General features: G+C 52.3%; 1 protein-coding gene across 1 annotated transcript in view; it reads right to left on the reverse strand.

Moving 5' to 3' along the window:
* Positions 1–18,749, reverse strand: part of SEL1L (SEL1L adaptor subunit of SYVN1 ubiquitin ligase) — a 74,229-nt gene extending 55,480 nt beyond the window's left edge. The window contains exons 1-3 of the mRNA XM_082275297.1: positions 18,563–18,749; positions 10,090–10,124; positions 6,714–7,044 (exon numbers count right to left, since the gene is read on the reverse strand). Coding sequence (XP_082131423.1) covers positions 6,714–7,044; positions 10,090–10,124; positions 18,563–18,656 — 460 coding nt within the window. The 5' untranslated portion in view covers positions 18,657–18,749. The remainder of the gene's footprint in view (positions 1–6,713; positions 7,045–10,089; positions 10,125–18,562) is intronic.
* Positions 18,750–23,123: the final 4,374 nt, after the last annotated feature.

Consider the following 23,123-nt stretch of genomic DNA (forward strand, 5'->3'; position numbering starts at 1 on the left):
GTAACAGTGCATATGTATAGCACTGATTACTGTAGAAATGTCACTGGTAACCCCAAAAGTGTCAAAAATGTCAGTCAAGGGTCCGATCTGTCCGCCGCAATGTCGCAGTACCGCAAAAAAAAAAAAAAAAAAAAAAAAAAAATCGCAGATCGCCGCCATTACGCGTTAAAAAAAAAAAACAACAAAAATCTTTCCCTTAGTTAGTAAACGCAATAACTTTTGCGCAAACCAATCAAAATACGCTTTTTGTGATTTTTTTTACCAAACATAAGTAGTATAAAACAAATTGGGCGAAAATGTTAAAAAATTTTGATTTTTACATTTTTTTTGGGGGAATTTCATATAAAAAAAAAAAGGGAAAAATATTGCTATTTTTGCAAAATTGACGCTATTTTTTTTGTTTATAGCGCGTGATCAAAAAATCGCACAGGTGATCAAATACCACCAAAAGAAAGCTCTGTTTGTGGGAAAAAAATGACGCCAAATTCGTTTAGGTACAGCGTCGCACGACCGCGCAATTGTCCGTTAAATTCACGCAGTGCCGAATCGCAAAATACCCCCTGGTCAGGAAGGGGGTAAAATCTTCCGGGGCTTAAGTGGTTAATCGATTATGAAAATAATGGTTAGTTGCAGCCCTAAACAGGATCTCCAGTACTCTTAAGCTGGATACACACTATACAACTTTTGTTGTTAGATTTAGGTTTGACCTCATATTATATGGTTTTGGTAAATCTAAAGGAAAAAATCTACAGAAAATTGTATAGTGTGTATGACCCTTTAGGAGAGAGATGAACATTTAAAGTGATAGTAAAACTTCAGTTAGGATTGCACCGATTTCCCTTTTTTTTATTTTTATAACTAGTGAGTAAGAGTACAGATACCTTTGCGGTGCAATTTTTTTTTTGACCATACAAACTGAATGGGCTCAAATCGTACTGCAAAGAATCGCCTGCGATTTGGAAAGGAATGCAGTGTTATTCCTATTCAAATTGCATGCGGTTTCCTGCAGCGCTCCTGTGTGAACAGAGGCTGAAGTCACAATGACAAGCCTGGGTTCACACAGGAGCAGTGTGGGATATAGAATACGATTAGGACAGGAATCACACCGCATTCCATCTCAAATTGCATGCAATTCTCTGCAGTGCGATTTGAGCCCATTCATTTTGTATGGGCTCAAATTGCGCCACAAAAGGTATCAATTTCAGGTATTGGAGCAATTGCACAACTACTCGGTATCGGTGCAACCCTCCCTTCAGCAGCTGTTTTATTCACCTACTGCAGGGATTCCCAAACTACGGCCCTGCAGCTATTGCGGAACTACACATCCCATGAGGCATTGTAAAACTCTGACATTCACAGACATGACTAGGCATGATGGGAATTGTAGTTCCTGAACAACTGCAGGGCCATAGTTTGGGAATCCCTGACCTACTGAATATGCAGCTTCTTTAATCCTTGCCTATATTCCGGTTTAGGCTGGTGACATGATCACTACCCCAAGATTCTTGTTTCAGGGTGGCTCCTTTCTCTTGCAGCATCCTATGGAGCCACCTTTGCATGCAGGTGCTAGAGGTCTGTCTCCCTACACTCTGGGTGTCAATAGAAACACACAGCCACATAACCTAGGAAGGCAAGGTTCTCCTCTCCTCCTCTGGACTAGACTGGCTTAACCACTTTACCTCCGCTCACAGTAATATTACTGCGGCAGAGCGGCTCGTTATCGTCTGACGACGTAGTACTACGTCGTCAGACACTCCCCCTTCTGGGCGGCGCTTGCGCGCCGCCGGAGGCTCGCTCCCGCTGTTTTCAGTCACAGCGGGAGTCGGGCCAGGGGAGGAGCAGCGGTGATCGCCGCCGCTCATCCCCGATCGTCGGGGATCTAGTGTGGAGATCCGCCCGCCTGTGTAAACAGAGTGGGCGGATCTCCTAAGTGACAGGGAGTGACAGATTGCAGGGTTCAGCATAGCTGGACATCCGATCTGTCCCTGTGTCACTCAGTCACCTCCCCCCACACACGTCAGTAAGCACCAGGCATACATTAACTCCTCCCTCTCCAATAAAATTAACCCCTTCCCTGCCAGTGTCATTTTTACAGTAACAGTGCATATTTATAGCACTGATTACTGCAGTAATGTCACTGGTACCCCCAAAAGTGTCAAAAATGTCAGTCAAGGGTCTGATCTGTCCGCCGCAATGTCGCAGTCCCGCAAAAAAAAAAATCGCAGTTCGCCGCCGTTACTCGTTAAAAAAAAAAACACCAAAAATGACAGAAATCTTTCCCTTTGTTAGTAAACGCAATAACTTTTGCGCAAACCAATCAAAATACGCTTATTGTGATTTTTTTTACCAAACATATGTAGCAGAAAACAAATTGGCCAAAAATTTTTAAAAAAATTGGTTTTTACATTTTTTTGGGGGGAATTTCATATAAAAAAAATGTTAAAAATATTGTTATTTTTTCAAAATAAACGCTCTTTTTTTGTTTATAGTGCAAAAAGTAAAATTCGCACAGGTGATCAAATACCACCAAAAGAAAGCTCTGTTTGTGGGAAAAAAAGGACGTAAATTTCATTTAGGTACGGCGTCGCACGACCGCGCAATTGTCAGTTAAAGTCGCACAGCGCCGAATCGCAAAAAGTGGCCTGGACGTAAGACAGCAAAATCCTCCGGTGGTAAAGTGGTTAAGACTGCCTGTCCACTGCCAACTCTTTTCTGTGAAGACGGGAAGTTCAGAGAAGCAAAAATGAAACAGAAGAACCCAGCAGCATTTAAAGTTGTAAGTTGCAAGCGCTGGAGTAAGAATTCTAACATATAATTTTCTGTACTCCATATAGTATACAGCAGGTAAAATAATAAGTATTGAACACGTCACCATTTTTCTAGGCAAGTATATTTCTAAAGTTTCTATTTACATGAACTTTTCACCATGTCAGTAACAACCCATCCAATCCATACAAAGAAACCAAAACAAATTCCTTTAGAAATTAAGTTATGTGTAATAAAATGGAATGACAGGGAAAATGTATTGAACACATGAAGAAAGGGGAGGTGCAAAAAGTAAATGAAAGCCAAGACACCAGCTGAAATCTATCAGTAATTAGAAAGCAATCCTGCCCCTTGTCCGTGCAAATTAATATCAGCCGGTTCAGTCTCAACTGATGGCCTATAAAAAGGTCTGATTACCAACCACACAAGAAACATCTCATGATGGATCAAAGCAAAGAGCTCCATTAAGACCTTTGCAACATTATTGTTGCAAAAAATACTGATGGCATTGCTTACAGAAGGGTTTCTAAACTTATGAACGTTCCAGTGAGCACTGTTGGGGCCATAACCTGGAAGTGGAAAGAACATAATTTCACCATAAACCGGCCACGACCAGGTGCTCCTCGCAAGATTTCTGACAGAGAAGTGAAAATAATTATCAGAAGAGTTATCCAAGAGCCAAGGATCACTTGTGTAGAGCTTCAGAAAGACCTGGAATTAGCAGGTACAATTGTTTTAAAGAGGAAGTAAACCCTCCTCTGCAACTTGTACCTATAGTTAAGCCTATGATAAGACTTACCTATAGGTACTGTAAATATCTCCTAAACAACATGTACCATTTAGGAGATATTTACCTTACATGCAGCCAGTGACATCACTGGCGCATGCGCTCTGAAGGAACGGCCGCTGGTGCCGTTCCTTCAGAGCCCCGTGCCGTGACCGTCGGCTCCCGCGCGGGAGCGACGTCACCGCGGCTCCGGCCAATCAGATGGCCGGATACCGCAATCCCGGAAGACAGGCGACTGAACATGTCGCCCGTCATAGAGGTAAGTGGGCGGCACGGCGGGGGCTCGTTCTAAGGTAAGTATTTCATAATGAGCTAGTATGCGATGCATACTAGCTCATTATGGGTTTCTCTTTCAGGGTGAAAAAAAAAAAAATTATTTTCGGTTTTACAACCACACTTTAAAGAGAACAATAAGTAATGCACCCAACCACCATGGCCTGTATGCACGCTCACCACGCAAGACTCCATTGCTGAATAAAAAGCATGTTAACCGCTTGCCGACCGCCGCAAGTAGATTTACTGCGGCGGTCAGCCCCTGCCAGGCAGAGTGACGTTAATTAACGTCACTAGCCTGGGAGGGTCTGGGGAGCGAGCGCGCGCCCGCGGAGGCGCACTCCCGCGCGGTCACGGACCCCCCCGCGCGTGTGACCAGCGGACCCGATGTCCGCCGGTCACTCGGCGATCGTCGGGGGAGAGGGAGAATGTCAGGCAGCTTGCGTAAACAAGCCACCTGTCATTCTCCTCGCTGTAAAGACACTGATCACTCGGATCTACTATGTAGATCCGTTGATCAGTGTCCTTACAGCTAGAGCCACAGCCAATCACAGTAAGAATCACGCCCCTAGGGACACACACAGTCCCTCCCTCCCAAATAAAGTTAACCCCTTCACTGCCAGTGTATTTTTACAGTAACAGTGCATATGTATAGCACTGATTACTGTAGAAATGTCACTGGTAACCCCAAAAGTGTCAAAAATGTCAGTCAAGGGTCTGATCTGTCCGCCGCAATGTCGCAGTACCGCAAAAAAAAAAAAAAAAAAAAAAAAAAAAAAATCGCAGATCGCCGCCATTACGCGTTAAAAAAAAAACAACAAAAATGACAAAAATCTTTCCCTTTGTTAGTAAACGCAATAACTTTTGCGCAAACCAATCAAAATACGCTTTTTGCGATTTTTTTTACCAAACTTAGGTAGGATAAAACAAATTGGCCAAAAATGTTAAAAAATTTTGATTTTTACATTTTTTTTTGGGGAATTTCATATAAAAAAAAATGTGAAAAATATTGCTATTTTTGCAAAATTGTCACTCTTTTTTTGTTTATAGCGCGTGATCAAAAAAAAAAAAAAAAAAAAAAATCGCACAGGTGATCAAATACCACCAAAAGAAAGCTCTGTTTGTGGGAAAAAAAGGACGTCAAATTCGTTTAGGTACAGCGTCGCACGACTGCGCAATTGTCCGTTAGAGTCACGCAGTGCCGAATCGCAAAATACCCCCTGGTCTTTTAGCAGGAAAATCCTCCGGGGCTTAAGTGGTTAAAGCTTGTTTAAAATTTGCTGCACAACATTTAGCCCCCGTTCACACTGGGGCGACGCTACTTCGCACCGCGACCTCCGAGGTCGCGGTGCGAGCAGCGCGCCGCGACCTCGGAGCGGCCGCCACGGACTTCATAACATTGAAGTCTATGGCGGTCGCCTCCTGGTCGCCCCAAAGAAGCTCCGGACCCTTTTTCTAGGTCGGAGCGACTTGTGTCGCTCCTATCAGAACGGGTCCGCAGCTTCCCTATGGGAGGCGACCTGTGAGGCGACCAGGTCGCCTCACAGGTCGCCCCAGTGTGAACGGGGGCTTAGAGAAGCCTGTGCAATACTGGGAGAATATAGTCTGGTAAGACAAGACCAAAATCGAACCCTTTGGTTGCCATAATACACATCATGTTTGGAGGTGAAATGACACATCACCCCAAAAACACCCCAATACCAACAGTGAGGTTTGGAGTTGGGAACATCATGGTGTGGGGCTTTCAGCATACGGTACTGGCAAACTTCAAATCATTGAATGAAGACTCTATATAAAAATGTATAAAGACTCTTTGATTGCACTTCTTCTCATTATTCTGTATGTCAAACATTGTTACTCATTTGCATTCTTCAATAAAATACTTGAAACAGAAAAATGTAACAAGCCATTCTTGATAAAAATCTGTTGCCATCTACCAGGATGATGAAGACGAATCGAGGGTGGAAATTTCGGCAAGACAATCATCCCAAACACAAAGCCAAGGAAACTCTCAATCGGTTGCAAAGAAAGAAAATAAAGCTGCTGGTGATAGGCCCAGCCAACCACCTGACTTGAACCCAATAGAAAATCTATGGAATGAGTAGAGTTCATAGAAGAGGCCCATGGAACCATCAAGATTTGTGGAAGAATGGGCCAAAATCACACCTGAGCAAAGCATGTGACTAGTTTCTCCATACAGGAGGCGTCTTGAAGCTGTCATTACCAACAAAGGATTTTGTTCGATCAGATGATTTGGAGGCTACAGGAGACATCTGGGGTCTAAAAGACCCTAAATCTCACCATAAAGAGGACCTGTCACCGCCCATGCTATCACAAGGGATGTTGTTCATCCCTTGTGATAGCAATAAAGCAAAATCAGGAAAAAACGGTACAGTGTTAGGGCTCTTTCACACGGGCGGTCCAATCAGATCCGCCTGTCAGTTTTTTAGGCGGATCTGATTGGATCCTCCATGCAGCTCTATGGGGCAGCGGGTGTCAGCGGAGACACCTCCGCTGACACCCGCTGCCATCCGCATCCGATCCTGTGCTGAAATCTGGACGGATGGAAACTCTATTTTTCCATCCGTTCAGTAATCGGAGCGGAGCGGATCTGATGAGAGCGGACAAGCGGTCCGCTCTCATCCGATCCCCCATAGAGGGCAGCGGGTGCTGAGACACCTCCCTCTCCGCTCTGCAAGCGGAGACGGAGCTGTCATCCGCCCGGCTCAGCGGGGATCGCGGATCGATCCCCGCTGAGCAACACGGATCCGCCTACGGAGCGGACAGTGTGAAAGAGCCCTTAGAAAAGTAAATTTAAATCAATTTAAAAAAAAAAAAATTAATGTAAGCCCCTTACAGCTCATTAGGCGGACATTGGCTGCATTACCTGGTCTCTGAGGCTCTGCGTTCAGTTGTCTCTCCTCCTGATCTTGGACTGCAGATTCTCCCTCCGGATTGTCCGTATCTTCCAGAAATGTGACTGTCTGTGTGCTCTCTGAGAATACAACTGGCTCATATGGGGATTCCAGATCTGGATTTAAGGGTTCCGAGGACTGGGAACCGTCCGTCGTCTCTGAATCGGTCTCTATACTGTCCAGGGTGATCACATTCTCTGCCCACCATGCTGCTTTGTCATCATGCTGCTCCTCGGGTTCAGTCTTTGGATCACCTCCGGTGGGGAACTCCGATTCCACCTCTTCTCTGGGCTCAGAAATTTGCTGGGGGCAGAAGAAGAGACGGCAGTGAGCACAGACACCCCCCAGTGTGCACAGACACCCCCCCCCAGTGTGCACAGACACCCCCCCCCCAGTGTGCACAGACACACCCCCCCCCAGTGTGCACAGACACACCCCCCCCCCAGTGTGCACAGACACACCCCCCCCCCAGTGTGCACAGACACACCCCCCCCCAGTGTGCACAGACACACCCCCCCCAGTGTGCACAGACACACCCCCCCCCAGTGTGCACAGACACACCCCCCCCCCCAGTGTGCACAGACACACCCCCCCCCCAGTGTGCACAATCATATTATAAACCTGACTATCATACATCAGACAGAATGTCATTGTATGATATTCCCACCCCACCCAACACTGTACCCCCTAGAAGAGCCGATCCATCCAATCACAGTGAGGGCACCCTGTGCAGAGGAAATACTTAGCATGTACAATGATGCATAGATATAAGTTAGAAGACAGCAAATAATCAGTTCTATGTGTAATCTGTAATCACTGATCAGCTTTTATCACTTGTGGACTCTATTGGCCTTGGAATATCATCTCTGCAGGGGATTACAAGGTGAACACTGGGCAGGATTTCATGCATAGGTCGGCTGGGGGTCCCCACAACAAGAATTCTTCCATTTTTTATTTTAATGTAATGGCAAAAACCTCCTACAAAGTGCCATGGACTGATCACCACCATGTCAAACACAGCCCAGCACAGTACAATCCGCCCTGAACCCCCAACACATCTACAATGGACCCCCAAAACATTATACTCGGTCCTGAACCCCCAACACATCTCTAAAATTAACCCCCCCCAACAACACATCTCTACAATGAACCCCCAACACATTACAATCTGTCCTAAGCCCCCAACACCTCTCTACAATGACCCCCCCCCCCCCCCCCAACAACACATCTCTACAATGAACCCCCAATACATTATACTCTGTCCTGAACCCCCAACACATCTCTAAAATGAACCCCCCAACACATTACAATCTGTCCTAAACCCCCACCTAATGTACAAAATTAACCCACAACCCATCTCTACAATGAACCCCAAAATATTTCAATATGTCCTGAACCCCAAACCAGTTATAATCTGCCCTGAACCCCCAATACGTCTACACGATGAACCCCCAACATGTTACATTTTGCTCTTAGCCCCCAACACATCTCTATAATGAACCCCCAATACATTACAATCTGCCCTGAACCCCCAATACATTTACATGATGAATCCCCAACACATAACATTCTGCATTGAACCCCTAACACATTATAATATTCCCTGAACCCCCAACACATCTCTAGAATGAACCCTCTACAAAATAGAATATGCCCTGAACATCCAACACATCTCTACAAGGAACCCCCAAAACATTACAAACTGCCCTGAACCCCCAGCATGTCCATATGATAAACCCCAAACACATTATAATCTGCCCTGAACCCCCTATATGTCTACATGATGAACCCCCAACACATTATAATCTTCCCTAAACCCCCCAACACATCTCTATGATGAACCTCCAAAACGTTAGAATATGCCTTGAACCCCCAACACATGACAATCTGCCCTGAACCCCCAACACATCTCTACAATGAACTCCCAGCATGTTATAATCTTCCCTAAACCCCCAACACATCTCTATAATGACCCCCCCCCCCATTATATTACAATCTGCCCTGAACCCCCAGCTTGTTATAATCTTCCCTAAACCCTCCACACATTGTTATAATGAACCCCCCCCCAACATATTACAATCTGCCCTGAACCCCCAACACATCTGTACAATGAACCCCCAACATGCTATAATCTGCACTGAACCCCTAAATACATCTCTATAATGAACCCCCAAAAAACTATATAATATGCCCTGAACCCCCCAACACATGACAATCTGCCCTGAACCCCCAGCACGTTTCTACAATGAGCCCCCAGCATGTTATAATCTGCCCTCAACCCCCAACACATCCATATGATGAACACCCAACATATTACAATCTGCCCTCAACCCCCAATACATCTGTACAATGAACCCCCAATACATCTGTACAATGAACCCCCAATACATCTGTACAATGAACCCCCAATACATCTCTACTATGAACCCCCAATACATCTCTACTATGAACCCCCAATACATCTGTACAATGAACCCCCAATACATCTGTACTATGAACCCCCAATACATCTGTACTATGAACCCCCAATACATCTGTACTATGAACCCCCAATACATCTGTACAATGAACCCCCAATACATCTGTACAATGAACCCCCAATACATCTGTACAATGAACCCCCAATACATCTGTACTATGAACCCCCAATACATCTGTACAATGAACCCCCAATACATCTCTACTATGAACCCCCAATACATCTCTACTATGAACCCCCAATACATCTGTACAATGAACCCCCAATACATCTGTACTATGAACCCCCAATACATCTGTACAATGAACCCCCAATACATCTGTACTATGAACCCCCAATACATCTGTACTATGAACCCCCATCATGTTATAATCTGCCCCGAACCTCCAACATATCTCTGCAATGAACCCCCAGCACATCCACATAATGAGCCCCCAATACATCTCTACAATGAACCCTCAACATACTATAATCTGTCCTGAACCCCCCGCACATCCAGATAATGAACCTCCAGCACCTCATAATCTGCCCTGAACCCCCCAACAACAACAATTTGCTCTAAATCCCCAATTCTTCTCCACAATGAACCTCCAACACATCCAGACAATGCAACACCAAACCCTACAATCTGCCCTGAACCCCCCAACTCGTCTACAGAAGGCAGCTGAATGAGAAGCCGCATAGATGGGATAATAATCAATCAATCTGATTGGGTGACTCTGAATGTTCGTCCGCCATCAGAATATCAGCAGAGGATTGAGATGACCGTCTTCAGGGAATGACTGACTGACTGACTGACTGACTGACTGACTGAATTCTAGAGGAGGCAGTGAGGGGGGGCTGAGGTCAGAGATGTGCCAACTTCTCACCGTGATTTCCTCCGCGTCTTCTTCATTCTTATCATCTGCAAGAGAAGAGCAAAAAAACATTTCAACTCAGCACCATGTATGGGACCGCACTTCCCCCGACCTGTCACTCAGCACCATGTATGGGACCGCACTTCCCCCGACCCGTCACTCAGCACCAGATATGGGACCGCACTTCCCCCGACCCGTCACTCAGCACCATGTATGGGACCGCACTTCCCCCGACCCGTCACTCAGCACCAGATATGGGACCGCACTTCCCCCGACCCGTCACTCAGCACCATGTATGGGACCGCACTTCCCCCGACCCGTCACTCAGCACCAGATATGGGACCGCACTTCCCCCGACCCATCACTCAGCACCATGTATGGGACCGCACTTCCCCCGACCCATCACTCAGCACCATGTATGGGACCGCACTTCCCCCGACCCATCACTCAGCACCATGTATGGGACCGCACTTCCCCCGACCCGTCACTCAGCACCATGTATGGGACCGCACTTCCCCCGACCCGTCACTCAGCACCATGTATGGGACCGCACTTCCCCCGACCCATCACTCAGCACCATGTATGGGACCGCACTTCCCCCGACCCGTCACTCATCACCATGTATGGGACCGCACTTCCCCCGACCCGTCACTCAGCACCATGTATGGGACCGCACTTCCCCCGACCCATCACTCAGCACCATGTATGGGACCGCACTTCCCCCGACCCATCACTCATCACCATGTATGGGACCGCACTTCCCCCGACCCGTCACTCAGCACCAGATATGGGACCGCACTTCCCCCGACCCATCACTCAGCACCATGTATGGGACCGCACTTCCCCCGACCCGTCACTCAGCACCATGTATGGGACCGCACTTCCCCCGACCCGTCACTCAGCACCATGTATGGGACCGCACTTCCCCCGACCCGTCACTCAGCACCAGATATGGGACCGCACTTCCCCCGACCCATCACTCAGCACCATGTATGGGACCGCACTTCCCCCGACCCGTCACTCAGCACCATGTATGGGACCGCACTTCCCCCGACCCGTCACTCAGCACCATGTATGGGACCGCACTTCCCCCGACCCATCACTCAGCACCATGTATGGGACCGCACTTCCCCCGACCCGTCACTCAGCACCATGTATGGGACCGCACTTCCCCCGACCCGTCACTCAGCACCATGTATGGGACCGCACTTCCCCCGACCCGTCACTCAGCACCATGTATGGGACCGCACTTCCCCCGACCCATCACTCAGCACCATGTATGGGACCGCACTTCCCTCGACCCATCACTCAGCACCATGTATGGGACCGCACTTCCCTAAGACCCATCACTCAGCACCATGTATGGGACCGCACTTCCCTAAGACCCATCACTCAGCACCATGTATGGGACCGCACTTCCCCTGACCCATCACCCAGCACCAGATATGGGACCGCACTTCCCCCGACCCATCACTCAGCACCATGTATGGGACCGCACTTCCCCCGACCCATCACTCAGCACCATGTATGGGACCGCACTTTCCCCGACCCATCACCCAGCACCAGATATGGGACCGCACTTCCCCCGACCCATCACTCATCACCATGTATGGGACCGCACTTCCCCCGACCCATCACCATGTATGGGACCGCACTTCCCCCGACCCATCACCATGTATGGGACCGCACTTCCCCCGACCCATCACTCATCACCATGTATGGGACCGCACTTCCCCCGACCCATCACCATGTATGGGACCGCACTTTCCCCCGACCCATCACCATGTATGGGACCGCACTTCCCCCGACCCATCACCATGTATGGGACCGCACTTTCCCCAACCCATCACCATGTATGGGACCACACTTCCCCCGACCCATCACCATGTATGGGACCGCACTTCCCCCGACCCATCACCATGTATGGGACCGCACTTCCCCCGACCCATCACCATGTATGGGACCACACTTCCCCCGACCCATCACCATGTATGGGACCGCACTTCCCCCGACCCATCACCATGTATGGGACCACACTTCCCCCGACCCATCACCATGTATGGGACCACACTTCCCCCGACCCATCACCATGTATGGGACCGCACTTCCCCCGACCCATCACCATGTATGGGACCACACTTCCCCCGACCCATCACCATGTATGGGACCGCACTTCCCCCGACCCATCACCATGTATGGGACCGCACTTCCCCCGACCCATCACCATGTATGGGACCGCACTTCCCCCGACCCATCACCATGTATGGGACCGCACTTCCCCCGACCCATCACCATGTATGGGACCGCACTTCCCCCGACCCATCACCATGTATGGGACCGCACTTCCCCCGACCCGTCACCATGTATGGGACCGCACTTCCCCCGACCCGTCACCATGTATGGGACCGCACTTCCCCCGACCCATCACCATGTATGGGACCGCACTTCCCCCGACCCATCACCATGTATGGGACCGCACTTCCCCCGACCCATCACCATGTATGGGACCGCACTTCCCCCGACCCATCACCATGTATGGGACCGGACTTCCCCCGACCCATCACCATGTATGGGACCGCACTTCCCCCGACCCATCACTCAGCACCAGATATGGGACCGCACTTCCCCATTCTATGTGTGGGACCGCATTTCTCCAAACCTGTCACTTAGCACCATACATGGGACCGCACTCACACCGGTCACTCAGCACCATGTATAGGACAGTATTCCTCCCAGACCCCTCACTCAGCAGCCGGCCAGACCTGGCACAGCGTTATCTCCCCTCCGGCACTGTCTGGTGATGGGCAGTCAAGAAGAGATCCAGTCCATGCCGGACTACATAATATGACAGGTGTAGCCGGTGTGCCCAGTCTGTGAGAGGTCCCCCGGGTGGTTCCAGCCCGAGCCAGGTCCAGCTGGCGGCTCCAGTCAGATCTGGGTTTGGTCCGGGTTCAGGGAAGGCCGTTCCTGGCTCAGTCAGTGCTGGGACACACTCAGCTAAACATGACCTGTCAGTGCTGGGAGGGACTGGTGTCAGTGCAGTCAGGGTGTCAGGACTGGTGTCAGTGCTGGGAGGTACTGGTGTCAGTGCTGGGCGGTACTGGTGTCAGTGCTGGGCGGTACTGGTGTCGGGGTGTCAGTGCTGGGAGGTACTGGTGTCAGTGCTGGGAGGTACTGGTGTCAGTGCTGGGAGGTACTGGTGTCAGTGCTGGGAGGTACTGGTGTCAGGGTGTCAGTGCTGGGAGGTACTGGTGTCAGGGTGTCAGTGCTGGGAGGTACTGGTGTCGGTGCTGGGAGGTACTGGTGTCAGTGCTGGGAGGTACTGGTGTCAGTGCTGGGAGGTACTGGTGTCAGGGTGTCAGTGCTGGGCGGTACTGGTGTCAGTGCTGGGCGGTACTGGTGTCAGTGCTGGGAGGTACTGGTGTCAGTGCTGGGAGGTACTGGTGTCAGTGCTGGGAGGTACTGGTGTCAGGGTGTCAGTGCTGGGAGGTACTGGTGTCGGTGCTGGGAGGTACTGGTGTCGGTGCTGGGAGGTACTGGTGTCAGGGTGTCAGTGCTGGGAGGTACTGGTGTCGGTGCTGGGAGGTACTGGTGTCGGTGCTGGGAGGTACTGGTGTCAGTGCTGGGAGGTACTGGTGTCAGTGCTGGGAGGTACTGGTGTCAGTGCTGGGAGGTACTGGTGTCAGGGTGTCAGTGCTGGGTGGTTCTGGTGTCAGTGCTGGGTGGTTCTGGTGTCAGGGTGTCAGTGCTGGGAGGTACTGGTGTCAGGGTGTCAGTGCTGGGAGGTTCTGGTGTCAGTGCTGGGCGGTACTGGTGTCAGTGCTGGGCGGTACTGGTGTCAGTGCTGGGCGGTACTGGTGTCAGTGCTGGGCGGTACTGGTGTCGGGGTGTCAGTGCTGGGAGGTACTGGTGTCAGTGCTGGGAGGTACTGGTGTCAGTGCTGGGAGGTACTGGTGTCAGGGTGTCAGTGCTGGGAGGTACTAGTGTCAGGGTGTCAGTGCTGGGAGGTACTGGTGTCGGTGCTGGGAGGTACTGGTGTCAGTGCTGGGAGGTACTGGTGTCAGGGTGTCAGTGCTGGGAGGTACTGGTGTCGGTGCTGGGAGGTACTGGTGTCGGTGCTGGGAGGTACTGGTGTCGGTGCTGGGAGGTACTGGTGTCGGTGCTGGGAGGTACTGGTGTCAGGGTGTCAGTGCTGGGAGGTACTGGTGTCAGGGTGTCAGTGCTGGGAGGTACTGGTGTCAGGGTGTCAGTGCTGGGAGGTACTGGTGTCAGTGCTGGGAGGTACTGGTGTCAGTGCTGGGAGGTACTGGTGTCAGTGCTGGGCGGTACTGGTGTCAGTGCTGGGAGGTACTGGTGTCAGTGCTGGGAGGTACTGGTGTCAGTGCTGGGAGGTACTGGTGTCAGTGCTGGGAGGTACTGGTGTCAGGGTGTCAGTGCTGGGAGGTACTGGTGTCAGGGTGTCAGTGCTGGGAGGTACTGGTGTCGGTGCTGGGAGGTACTGGTGTCAGTGCTGGGAGGTACTGGTGTCAGTGCTGGGAGGTACTGGTGTCAGTGCTGGGAGGTACTGGTGTCAGTGCTGGGAGGTACTGGTGTCAGTGCTGGGAGGTACTGGTGTCAGTGCTGGGAGGTACTGGTGTCAGTGCTGGGAGGTACTGGTGTCAGGGTGTCAGTGCTGGGTGGTTCTGGTGTCAGTGCTGGGTGGTTCTGGTGTCAGGGTGTCAGTGCTGGGAGGTACTGGTGTCAGGGTGTCAGTGCTGGGAGGTACTGGTGTCAGGGTGTCAGTGCTGGGAGGTTCTGGTGTCAGGGTGTCAGTGCTGGGAGGTTCTGGTGTCAGTGCTGGGCGGTACTGGTGTCAGGGTGTCAGTGCTGGGCGGTACTGGTGTCAGTGCTGGGCGGTACTGGTGTCAGTGCTGGGCGGTACTGGTGTCAGTGCTGGGAGGTACTGGTGTCAGTGCTGGGAGGTACTGGTGTCAGTGCTGGGAGGTACTGGTGTCAGGGTGTCAGTGCTGGGAGGTACTGGTGTCAGGGTGTCAGTGCTGGGAGGTACTGGTGTCGGTGCTGGGAGGTACTGGTGTCGGTGCTGGGAGGTACTGGTGTCAGTGCTGGGAGGTACTGGTGTCAGTGCTGGGCGGTACTGGTGTCGGGGTGTCAGTGCTGGGAGGTACTGGTGTCAGTGCTGGGAGGTACTGGTGTCAGTGCTGGGAGGTACTGGTGTCAGTGCTGGGAGGTACTGGTGTCAGGGTGTCAGTGCTGGGAGGTACTGGTGTCGGTGCTGGGAGGTACTGGTGTCGGTGCTGGGAGGTACTGGTGTCGGTGCTGGGAGGTACTGGTGTCGGTGCTGGGAGGTACTGGTGTCAGTGCTGGGAGGTACTGGTGTCAGGGTGTCAGTGCTGGGAGGTACTGGTGTCAGTGCTGGGCGGTACTGGTGTCAGTGCTGGGCGGTACTGGTGTCAGTGCTGGGAGGTACTGGTGTCAGTGCTGGGAGGTACTGGTGTCAGGGTGTCAGTGCTGGGAGGTACTGGTGTCAGGGTGTCAGTGCTGGGAGGTACTGGTGTCGGTGCTGGGAGGTACTGGTGTCGGTGCTGGGAGGTACTGGTGTCAGTGCTGGGAGGTACTGGTGTCAGTGCTGGGCGGTACTGGTGTCGGGGTGTCAGTGCTGGGAGGTACTGGTGTCAGTGCTGGGAGGTACTGGTGTCAGTGCTGGGAGGTACTGGTGTCAGTGCTGGGAGGTACTGGTGTCAGTGCTGGGAGGTACTGGTGTCAGTGCTGGGAGGTACTGGTGTCAGTGCTGGGAGGTACTGGTGTCAGTGCTGGGAGGTACTGGTGTCAGGGTGTCAGTGCTGGGTGGTTCTGGTGTCAGTGCTGGGTGGTTCTGGTGTCAGGGTGTCAGTGCTGGGAGGTACTGGTGTCAGGGTGTCAGTGCTGGGAGGTACTGGTGTCAGGGTGTCAGTGCTGGGAGGTTCTGGTGTCAGTGCTGGGAGGTTCTGGTGTCAGTGCTGGGCGGTACTGGTGTCAGGGTGTCAGTGCTGGGCGGTACTGGTGTCAGTGCTGGGCGGTACTGGTGTCAGTGCTGGGCGGTACTGGTGTCAGTGCTGGGCGGTACTGGTGTCAGTGCTGGGAGGTACTGGTGTCAGTGCTGGGAGGTACTGGTGTCAGTGCTGGGAGGTACTGGTGTCAGGGTGTCAGTGCTGGGAGGTACTGGTGTCAGGGTGTCAGTGCTGGGAGGTACTGGTGTCGGTGCTGGGAGGTACTGGTGTCGGTGCTGGGAGGTACTGGTGTCGGTGCTGGGAGGTACTGGTGTCAGTGCTGGGCGGTACTGGTGTCGGGGTGTCAGTGCTGGGAGGTACTGGTGTCAGTGCTGGGAGGTACTGGTGTCAGTGCTGGGAGGTACTGGTGTCAGTGCTGGGAGGTACTGGTGTCAGGGTGTCAGTGCTGGGAGGTACTGGTGTCGGTGCTGGGAGGTACTGGTGTCGGTGCTGGGAGGTACTGGTGTCGGTGCTGGGAGGTACTGGTGTCGGTGCTGGGAGGTACTGGTGTCAGGGTGTCAGTGCTGGGCGGTACTGGTGTCAGTGCTGGGCGGTACTGGTGTCAGTGCTGGGCGGTACTGGTGTCAGTGCTGGGCGGTACTGGTGTCAGTGCTGGGCGGTACTGGTGTCGGGGTGTCAGTGCTGGGAGGTACTGGTGTCAGTGCTGGGAGGTACTGGTGTCAGTGCTGGGAGGTACTGGTGTCAGGGTGTCAGTGCTGGGAGGTACTGGTGTCAGGGTGTCAGTGCTGGGAGGTACTGGTGTCGGTGCTGGGAGGTACTGGTGTCGGTGCTGGGAGGTACTGGTGTCGGTGCTGGGAGGTACTGGTGTCAGGGTGTCAGTGCTGGGAGGTACTGGTGTCGGTGCTGGGAGGTACTGGTGTCGGTGCTGGGAGGTACTGGTGTCGGTGCTGGGAGGTACTGGTGTCGGTGCTGGGAGGTACTGGTGTCAGTGCTGGGAGGTACTGGTGTCAGGGTGTCAGTGCTGGGTGGTTCTGGTGTCAGTGCTGGGTGGTTCTGGTGTCAGGGTGTCAGTGCTGGGAGGTACTGGTGTCAGGGTGTCAGTGCTGGGAGGTTCTGGTGTCAGTGCTGGGCGGTACTGGTGTCAGGGTGTCAGTGCTGGGCGGTACTGGTGTCAGTGCTGGGCGGTACTGGTGTCAGTGCTGGGCGGTACTGGTGTCGGGGTGTCAGTGCTGGGAGGTACTGGTGTCAGTGCTGGGAGGTACTGGTGTCAGTGCTGGGAGGTACTGGTGTCAGGGTGTCAGTGCTGGGAGGTACTGGTGTCGGTGCTGGGAGGTACTGGTGTCGGTGCTGGGAGGTACTGGTGTCAGGGTGTCAGTGCTGGGAGGTACTGGTGTCAGTGCTGGGAGGTACTGGTGTCAGGGTGTCAGTGCTGGGAGGTACTGGTGTCGGTGCTGGGAGGTACTGGTGTCAGTGCTGGGAGGTACTGGTGTCAGTGCTGGGAGGTACTGGTGTCAGTGCTGGGAGGTACTGGTGTCAGTGCTGGGAGGTACTGGTGTCAGGGTGTCAGTGCTGGGCGGTACTGGTGTCAGTGCTGGGCGGTACTGGTGTCAGTGCTGGGCGGTACTGGTGTCGGGGTGTCAGTGCTGGGAGGTACTGGTGTCAGTGCTGGGAGGTACTGGTGTCAGTGCTGGGAGGTACTGGTGTCAGTGCTGGGAGGTACTGGTGTCAGGGTGTCAGTGCTGGGAGGTACTGGTGTCGGTGCTGGGAGGTACTGGTGTCGGTGCTGGGAGGTACTGGTGTCAGTGCTGGGAGGTACTGGTGTCAGGGTGTCAGTGCTGGGAGGTACTGGTGTCGGTGCTGGGAGGTACTGGTGTCAGTGCTGGGAGGTACTGGTGTCAGTGCTGGGAGGTACTGGTGTCAGTGCTGGGAGGTACTGGTGTCAGGGTGTCAGTGCTGGGTGGTTCTGGTGTCAGTGCTGGGTGGTTCTGGTGTCAGGGTGTCAGTGCTGGGAGGTTCTGGTGTCAGTGCTGGGCGGTACTGGTGTCAGGGTGTCAGTGCTGGGCGGTACTGGTGTCGGGGTGTCAGTGCTGGGAGGTACTGGTGTCAGTGCTGGGAGGTACTGGTGTCAGTGCTGGGAGGTACTGGTGTCAGTGCTGGGAGGTACTGGTGTCAGTGCTGGGAGGTACTGGTGTCAGTGCTGGGAGGTACTGGTGTCGGTGCTGGGAGGTACTGGTGTCAGTGCTGGGAGGTACTGGTGTCGGTGCTGGGAGGTACTGGTGTCAGTGCTGGGAGGTACTGGTGTCAGGGTGTCAGTGCTGGGAGGTACTGGTGTCAGTGCTGGGAGGTACTGGTGTCAGTGCTCGGAGGTTCTGGTGTCAGTGCTGGGCGGTACTGGTGTCAGTGCTGGGCGGTACTGGTGTCGGGGTGTCAGTGCTGGGCGGTACTGGTATCAGTGCTGGGAGGTACTGGTGTCAGGTCCAGTGGGTTCCGTGTCTCACCAGCACGGTCCGGTAGTTCGGTGGTGGCCCGGCAGTAGAGTCCGCTCAGTAATATGAATACCAGCAGCGCACACGGCGCTCTCCTCTCCCGCATCCTCCCGTCTGTCAGTCCCCGGCTCCGGCAGCGGCCTAAACCAGCCAAGCCGCACCACCCTCCCAACCAATCGAAGCCCGCAACTCTTCTACCTGGACCAATCACCTCGCGGCGCCTGCCTAGCCACCAACCAACAGCGAGGGGAGGTGTTTCCGGATGAGAGGGCTTGTCAGCGGCCTTCCACTACATGGCCCTTCCTGATTGGCTGCTCGCGGGGTATAGTAAACAAACTCCAAATCCCGGCGTGCCTCGGGGTACTTTGCGGCTGTGGGAAAGGGAGGCCGGGCCAATCAGCCGGCGGCTTATCTCATCACATGACCAGCAGCCAATCTACGAAGGCGATCATTTTTGTAGGCCGCTGTTCTATAGTGCAGGCAGAACTCATCCTCGTGTGCGGAGATGCCATGTGAGTGTGCGGGAAGGAGGAGGAGAGACAATCCGGAGACATCGGAGGATTGGGGGTATGAATGGTGACCCGAGGGGGAGGGGCTCACAGCACTCTGTGTGTATAGAGAGGATACGTCATTGATATCCCAGTAGTAATATCTGGGGGGGGGGGGGAGGGGTGGATTTGGTGACCCCAGTAGTGATATGTGGGGGGAGGGGTGGATTTGGTGACCCCCAGTAATGATATGTGGGGGGAGGGGTAGATTTGGTGACCCCCCATTAGTGATATGTGGGGGGAGGGGTAGATTTGGTGACCCCAGTAGTGATATGTGGGGGGAGGGGTAGATTTGGTGACCCCAGTAGTGATATGTGGGGGGAGGGGTGGATTTGGTGACCCCCAGTAATGATATGTGGGGGGAGGGGTAGATTTGGTGACCCCCCATTAGTGATATCTGGGATGAGGGGTAGATTTGGTGACCCCAGTAGTGATATGTGGGGGGAGGGGTAGATTTGGTGACCCCAGTAGTGATATGTGGGGGGGAGGGGTGGATTTGGTGACCCCCCAGTAGTGATATGTGGGGGGAGGGGTGGATTTGGTGACCCCAGTAGTGATATGTGGGGGGAGGGGTGGATTTGGTGACCCCCAGTAGTGATATGTGGGGGGAGGGGTGGATTTGGTGACCCCAGTAGTGATATGTGGGGGGAGGGGTGGATTTGGTGACCCCCAGTAGTGATATGTGGGGGGAGGGGTGGATTTGGGGACCCCAGTAGTGATATGTGGGGGGAGGGGTGGATTTGGTGACCCCCAGTAGTGATATGTGGGGGGAGGGGTGGATTTGGTGACCCCCCAGTAGTGATATGTGGGGGGAGGGGTGGATTTGGTGTCCCCAGTAGTGATATGTGGGGGGAGGGGTGGATTTGGTGACCCCCAGTAGTGATATGTGGGGGGAGGGGTAGATTTGGGGACCCCAGTAGTGATATGTGGGGGGAGGGGTGGATTTGGTGACCCCCAGTAGTGATATGTGGGGGGAGGGGTGGATTTGGTGACCCCAGTAGTGATATGTGGGGGGAGGGGTGGATTTGGTGACCCCAGTAGTGATATGTGGGGGGAGGGGTGGATTTGGTGACCCCCAGTAGTGATATGTGGGGGGAGGGGTAGATTTGGTGACCCCCAGTAGTGATATGTGGGGGAGGGGTGGATTTGGTGACCCCAGTAGTAATATCTGGGGGGGGGAGGGGTGGATTTGGTGACCCCAGTAGTGATATGTGGGGGGGAGGGGTAGATTTGGTGACCCCCAGTAGTGATATGTGGGGGGAGGGGTAGATTTGGTGACCCCCAGTAGTGATATCTGGGATGAGGGGTAGATTTGGTGACCCCAGTAGTGATATGTGGGGGGAGGGGTGGATTTGGTGACCCCAGTAGTGATATGTGGGGGGAGGGGTGGATTTGGTGACCCCAGTAGTGATATGTGGGGGGAGGGGTGGATTTGGTGACCCCAGTAGTGATATGTGGGGGGAGGGGTGGATTTGGTGACCCCAGTAGTGATATGTGGGGGGAGGGGTGGATTTGGTGACCCCAGTAGTGATATGTGGGGGGAGGGGTGGATTTGGTGACCCCAGTAGTAATATCTGGGGGGGGGGGGTGGATTTGGTGACCCCAGTAGTGATATGTGGGGGGAGGGGTGGATTTGGTGACCCCAGTAGTCATCTATGGGGGAGAGGGGTTCATATAGTGACCCCCAGTATTGATAAATGGGGAGGGGTGCATATGGTGATCCTAGTAGTCCTCTATGGTGGAGAGGGGTGCATATGGTGACCTCCAGTAGTGATATATGGGATAGGGGTGCATATGGTGACGCCCCCCATTAGTGATATATTTGGGTGGTGGGGGGAGAGAATAAACAGTGACTCTGGTAGTGACCTGAGGAGAGGGGTACATATGGTAACCCTAGTATTGATATATGGGGGAGGGGGGCAGATCTGATGACCCCAGTATTGATATATTGGAGGGGGGGGGGGTAGTAGACCTGATGACTCCAGTAGAGATGTATGGGGGGGGGGGTTGGAGGAGTGGCACACATGCTAGACTGGTAGAGATATGGGGGTGGGGGGGGGGACAGATAGATTTGTCACCCCAGTAGTGACAGTTTGGGTAAAAGGGATTATCTGGTGACCCAATTGCTAACTTTTTTTTTTTTTTTAATTATTATTGTGGGGGGGGGGGGTGATCTGATAATCCTATTAGTAATATTTTTGAGAGGGGGGGGGTGATCTAACGATTCCAGTTGTTACATTTTGGGGGAACCCCAGTAGTGATATCTTCTGCAAACCCTTCCCCCCCCCCCCCCCCCCCACTCCAGGAAGGAATCCTCTAGGACAGTTGGCTCACACCTTTAGTATTTTTTTTTTGTAGTAAGGCTCCTGTGAGCGCTTTTTATACTCCCCCCCCCCCCCCCCTTTTTTTTTTTTTTAAATATTTAAAAATAAAAAAATCATCATTATTTTGAAAAAACTAATAAAAGTATATAATTAAAAATAAAAAATCATCATTATTTGTTTCTTTATTTGCCCAGATATAGGCTTTGAGGTGTGTTTGGTGTCGCTGTGCACCGCACTGAACATGGAGCAGAGAAAGGGAAAGAAGAAAGAGCTGTCCGAGGAGGTGAGAATGAAGATCATAGACCAGCATATCAAAGGTAAAGGCTACAAGACCATCTCCAAGCAGCTTGAGGTCCCGGTGACTACAGTTGCCAGCCTTATCAGGAAGGTGAAGGACCACGGCAGTGTAGCCAACCTCCCCGGACGCGGCCGCAAGAAGAAAATCAACTCCAGCTTGATCAGCAGGATAGAGCGAATGGTAGACAAAGAGCCAAAGAAAACCCCTAAAGAGATACAAGCTGACCTCCAGGGCCAAGGTATATCTGTGTCTGAACGCACCATCCGCCGCTTCCTGAACGAGAGCGGGCTCAAAGGAAGGGGACCTACGAGGAAAGGCAAAAAAACAGACCATGCATGTTGACAAGCCACAGTGCTTCTAGGAGGACAGATGTGGCAAAATGAGCTTTTTGGAAGTCCCATCAGCTCTATGTTCACTTAATATAAAAAAAATGAAAGGGATATCATACCAACTGTGAAACATGGAGAAGGCTTTGTGGCTGCTTTGCTGTGTCTGGCACAGGCCTTGAATCTTCTGGGTATGATAAAATCTCAAGACTATCAAGGAATTCTGGAGCAAAACTTACAGCCCAGTGTCGAAATGACTCCAAACCCAAAGCAAAGAACACCCAAGAATGGCTAAGCGCTAAAACTTGGACTATTCCGTAGTGGCCTCCTGTGAGCCCTGGACATCTATAGAAGGAGCTGAAATGTGCAAGCTGGAGAAGGCGCCATTCAAACCTGAGACAGTTGGAGAAATTGTCTCAAGAATAGTGGGCCAAACTACCCATTGGCAGGTGCGGATATCTGGGTGAGAGTTGGACATCACTTGTTGGCTCCATACTAGACCTACTTCTAAGGCTCCATTCACACCTGTGTGTTTGAGATTGTGGCAGAATTGCTGTGATTCTGCCTGCAGTTTCAAAACGCAGGTTTGGGTGTTATTTTCAGTGGCACCTAAGACTAGGTACACTAGGCAGCTATGCACATCCCCCCCCCCCCTCCTATCCCCTCTGTTGCCCATTCACAGAAGCCTTTGCAGTTTGATACTTTGAGTTCACATAATACAAAGGCTTCTGGGAAGGGGCAGGTATAGCAGATTCTGTGACTCTGCTCTTGAAGGAGCTGACATCACAGCAAGCAGTGTGGGAACTCCAGAAAATATCCTCCTGGAGCACAATCAACCTGTCAGATGACAGTAATAGAGATAAGTCTATGAGGCTACAGGCACCTGCCGTTTTTACTAAGTAGCTGAATTCTTGGAGTTTAGCCTTAAGTTAGACCTGTCAGAGAGAAGACTGATCATACATTCCTGGCATTTGAGTTGCTGAACCAGAAGTATTTTGGTCTGTGATTCAGACTATTTGGCCAGCAAATCAAACAATTTTGTTTGTGGGGGGGGGGGGGGGGGGCGGGGGAACTTCT

This window comes from Pelophylax lessonae (genome assembly GCF_965119305.1).
Source record: "Pelophylax lessonae genome assembly, chromosome: 13".
In the NCBI taxonomy this organism is placed as follows: domain Eukaryota; kingdom Metazoa; phylum Chordata; class Amphibia; order Anura; family Ranidae; genus Pelophylax; species Pelophylax lessonae.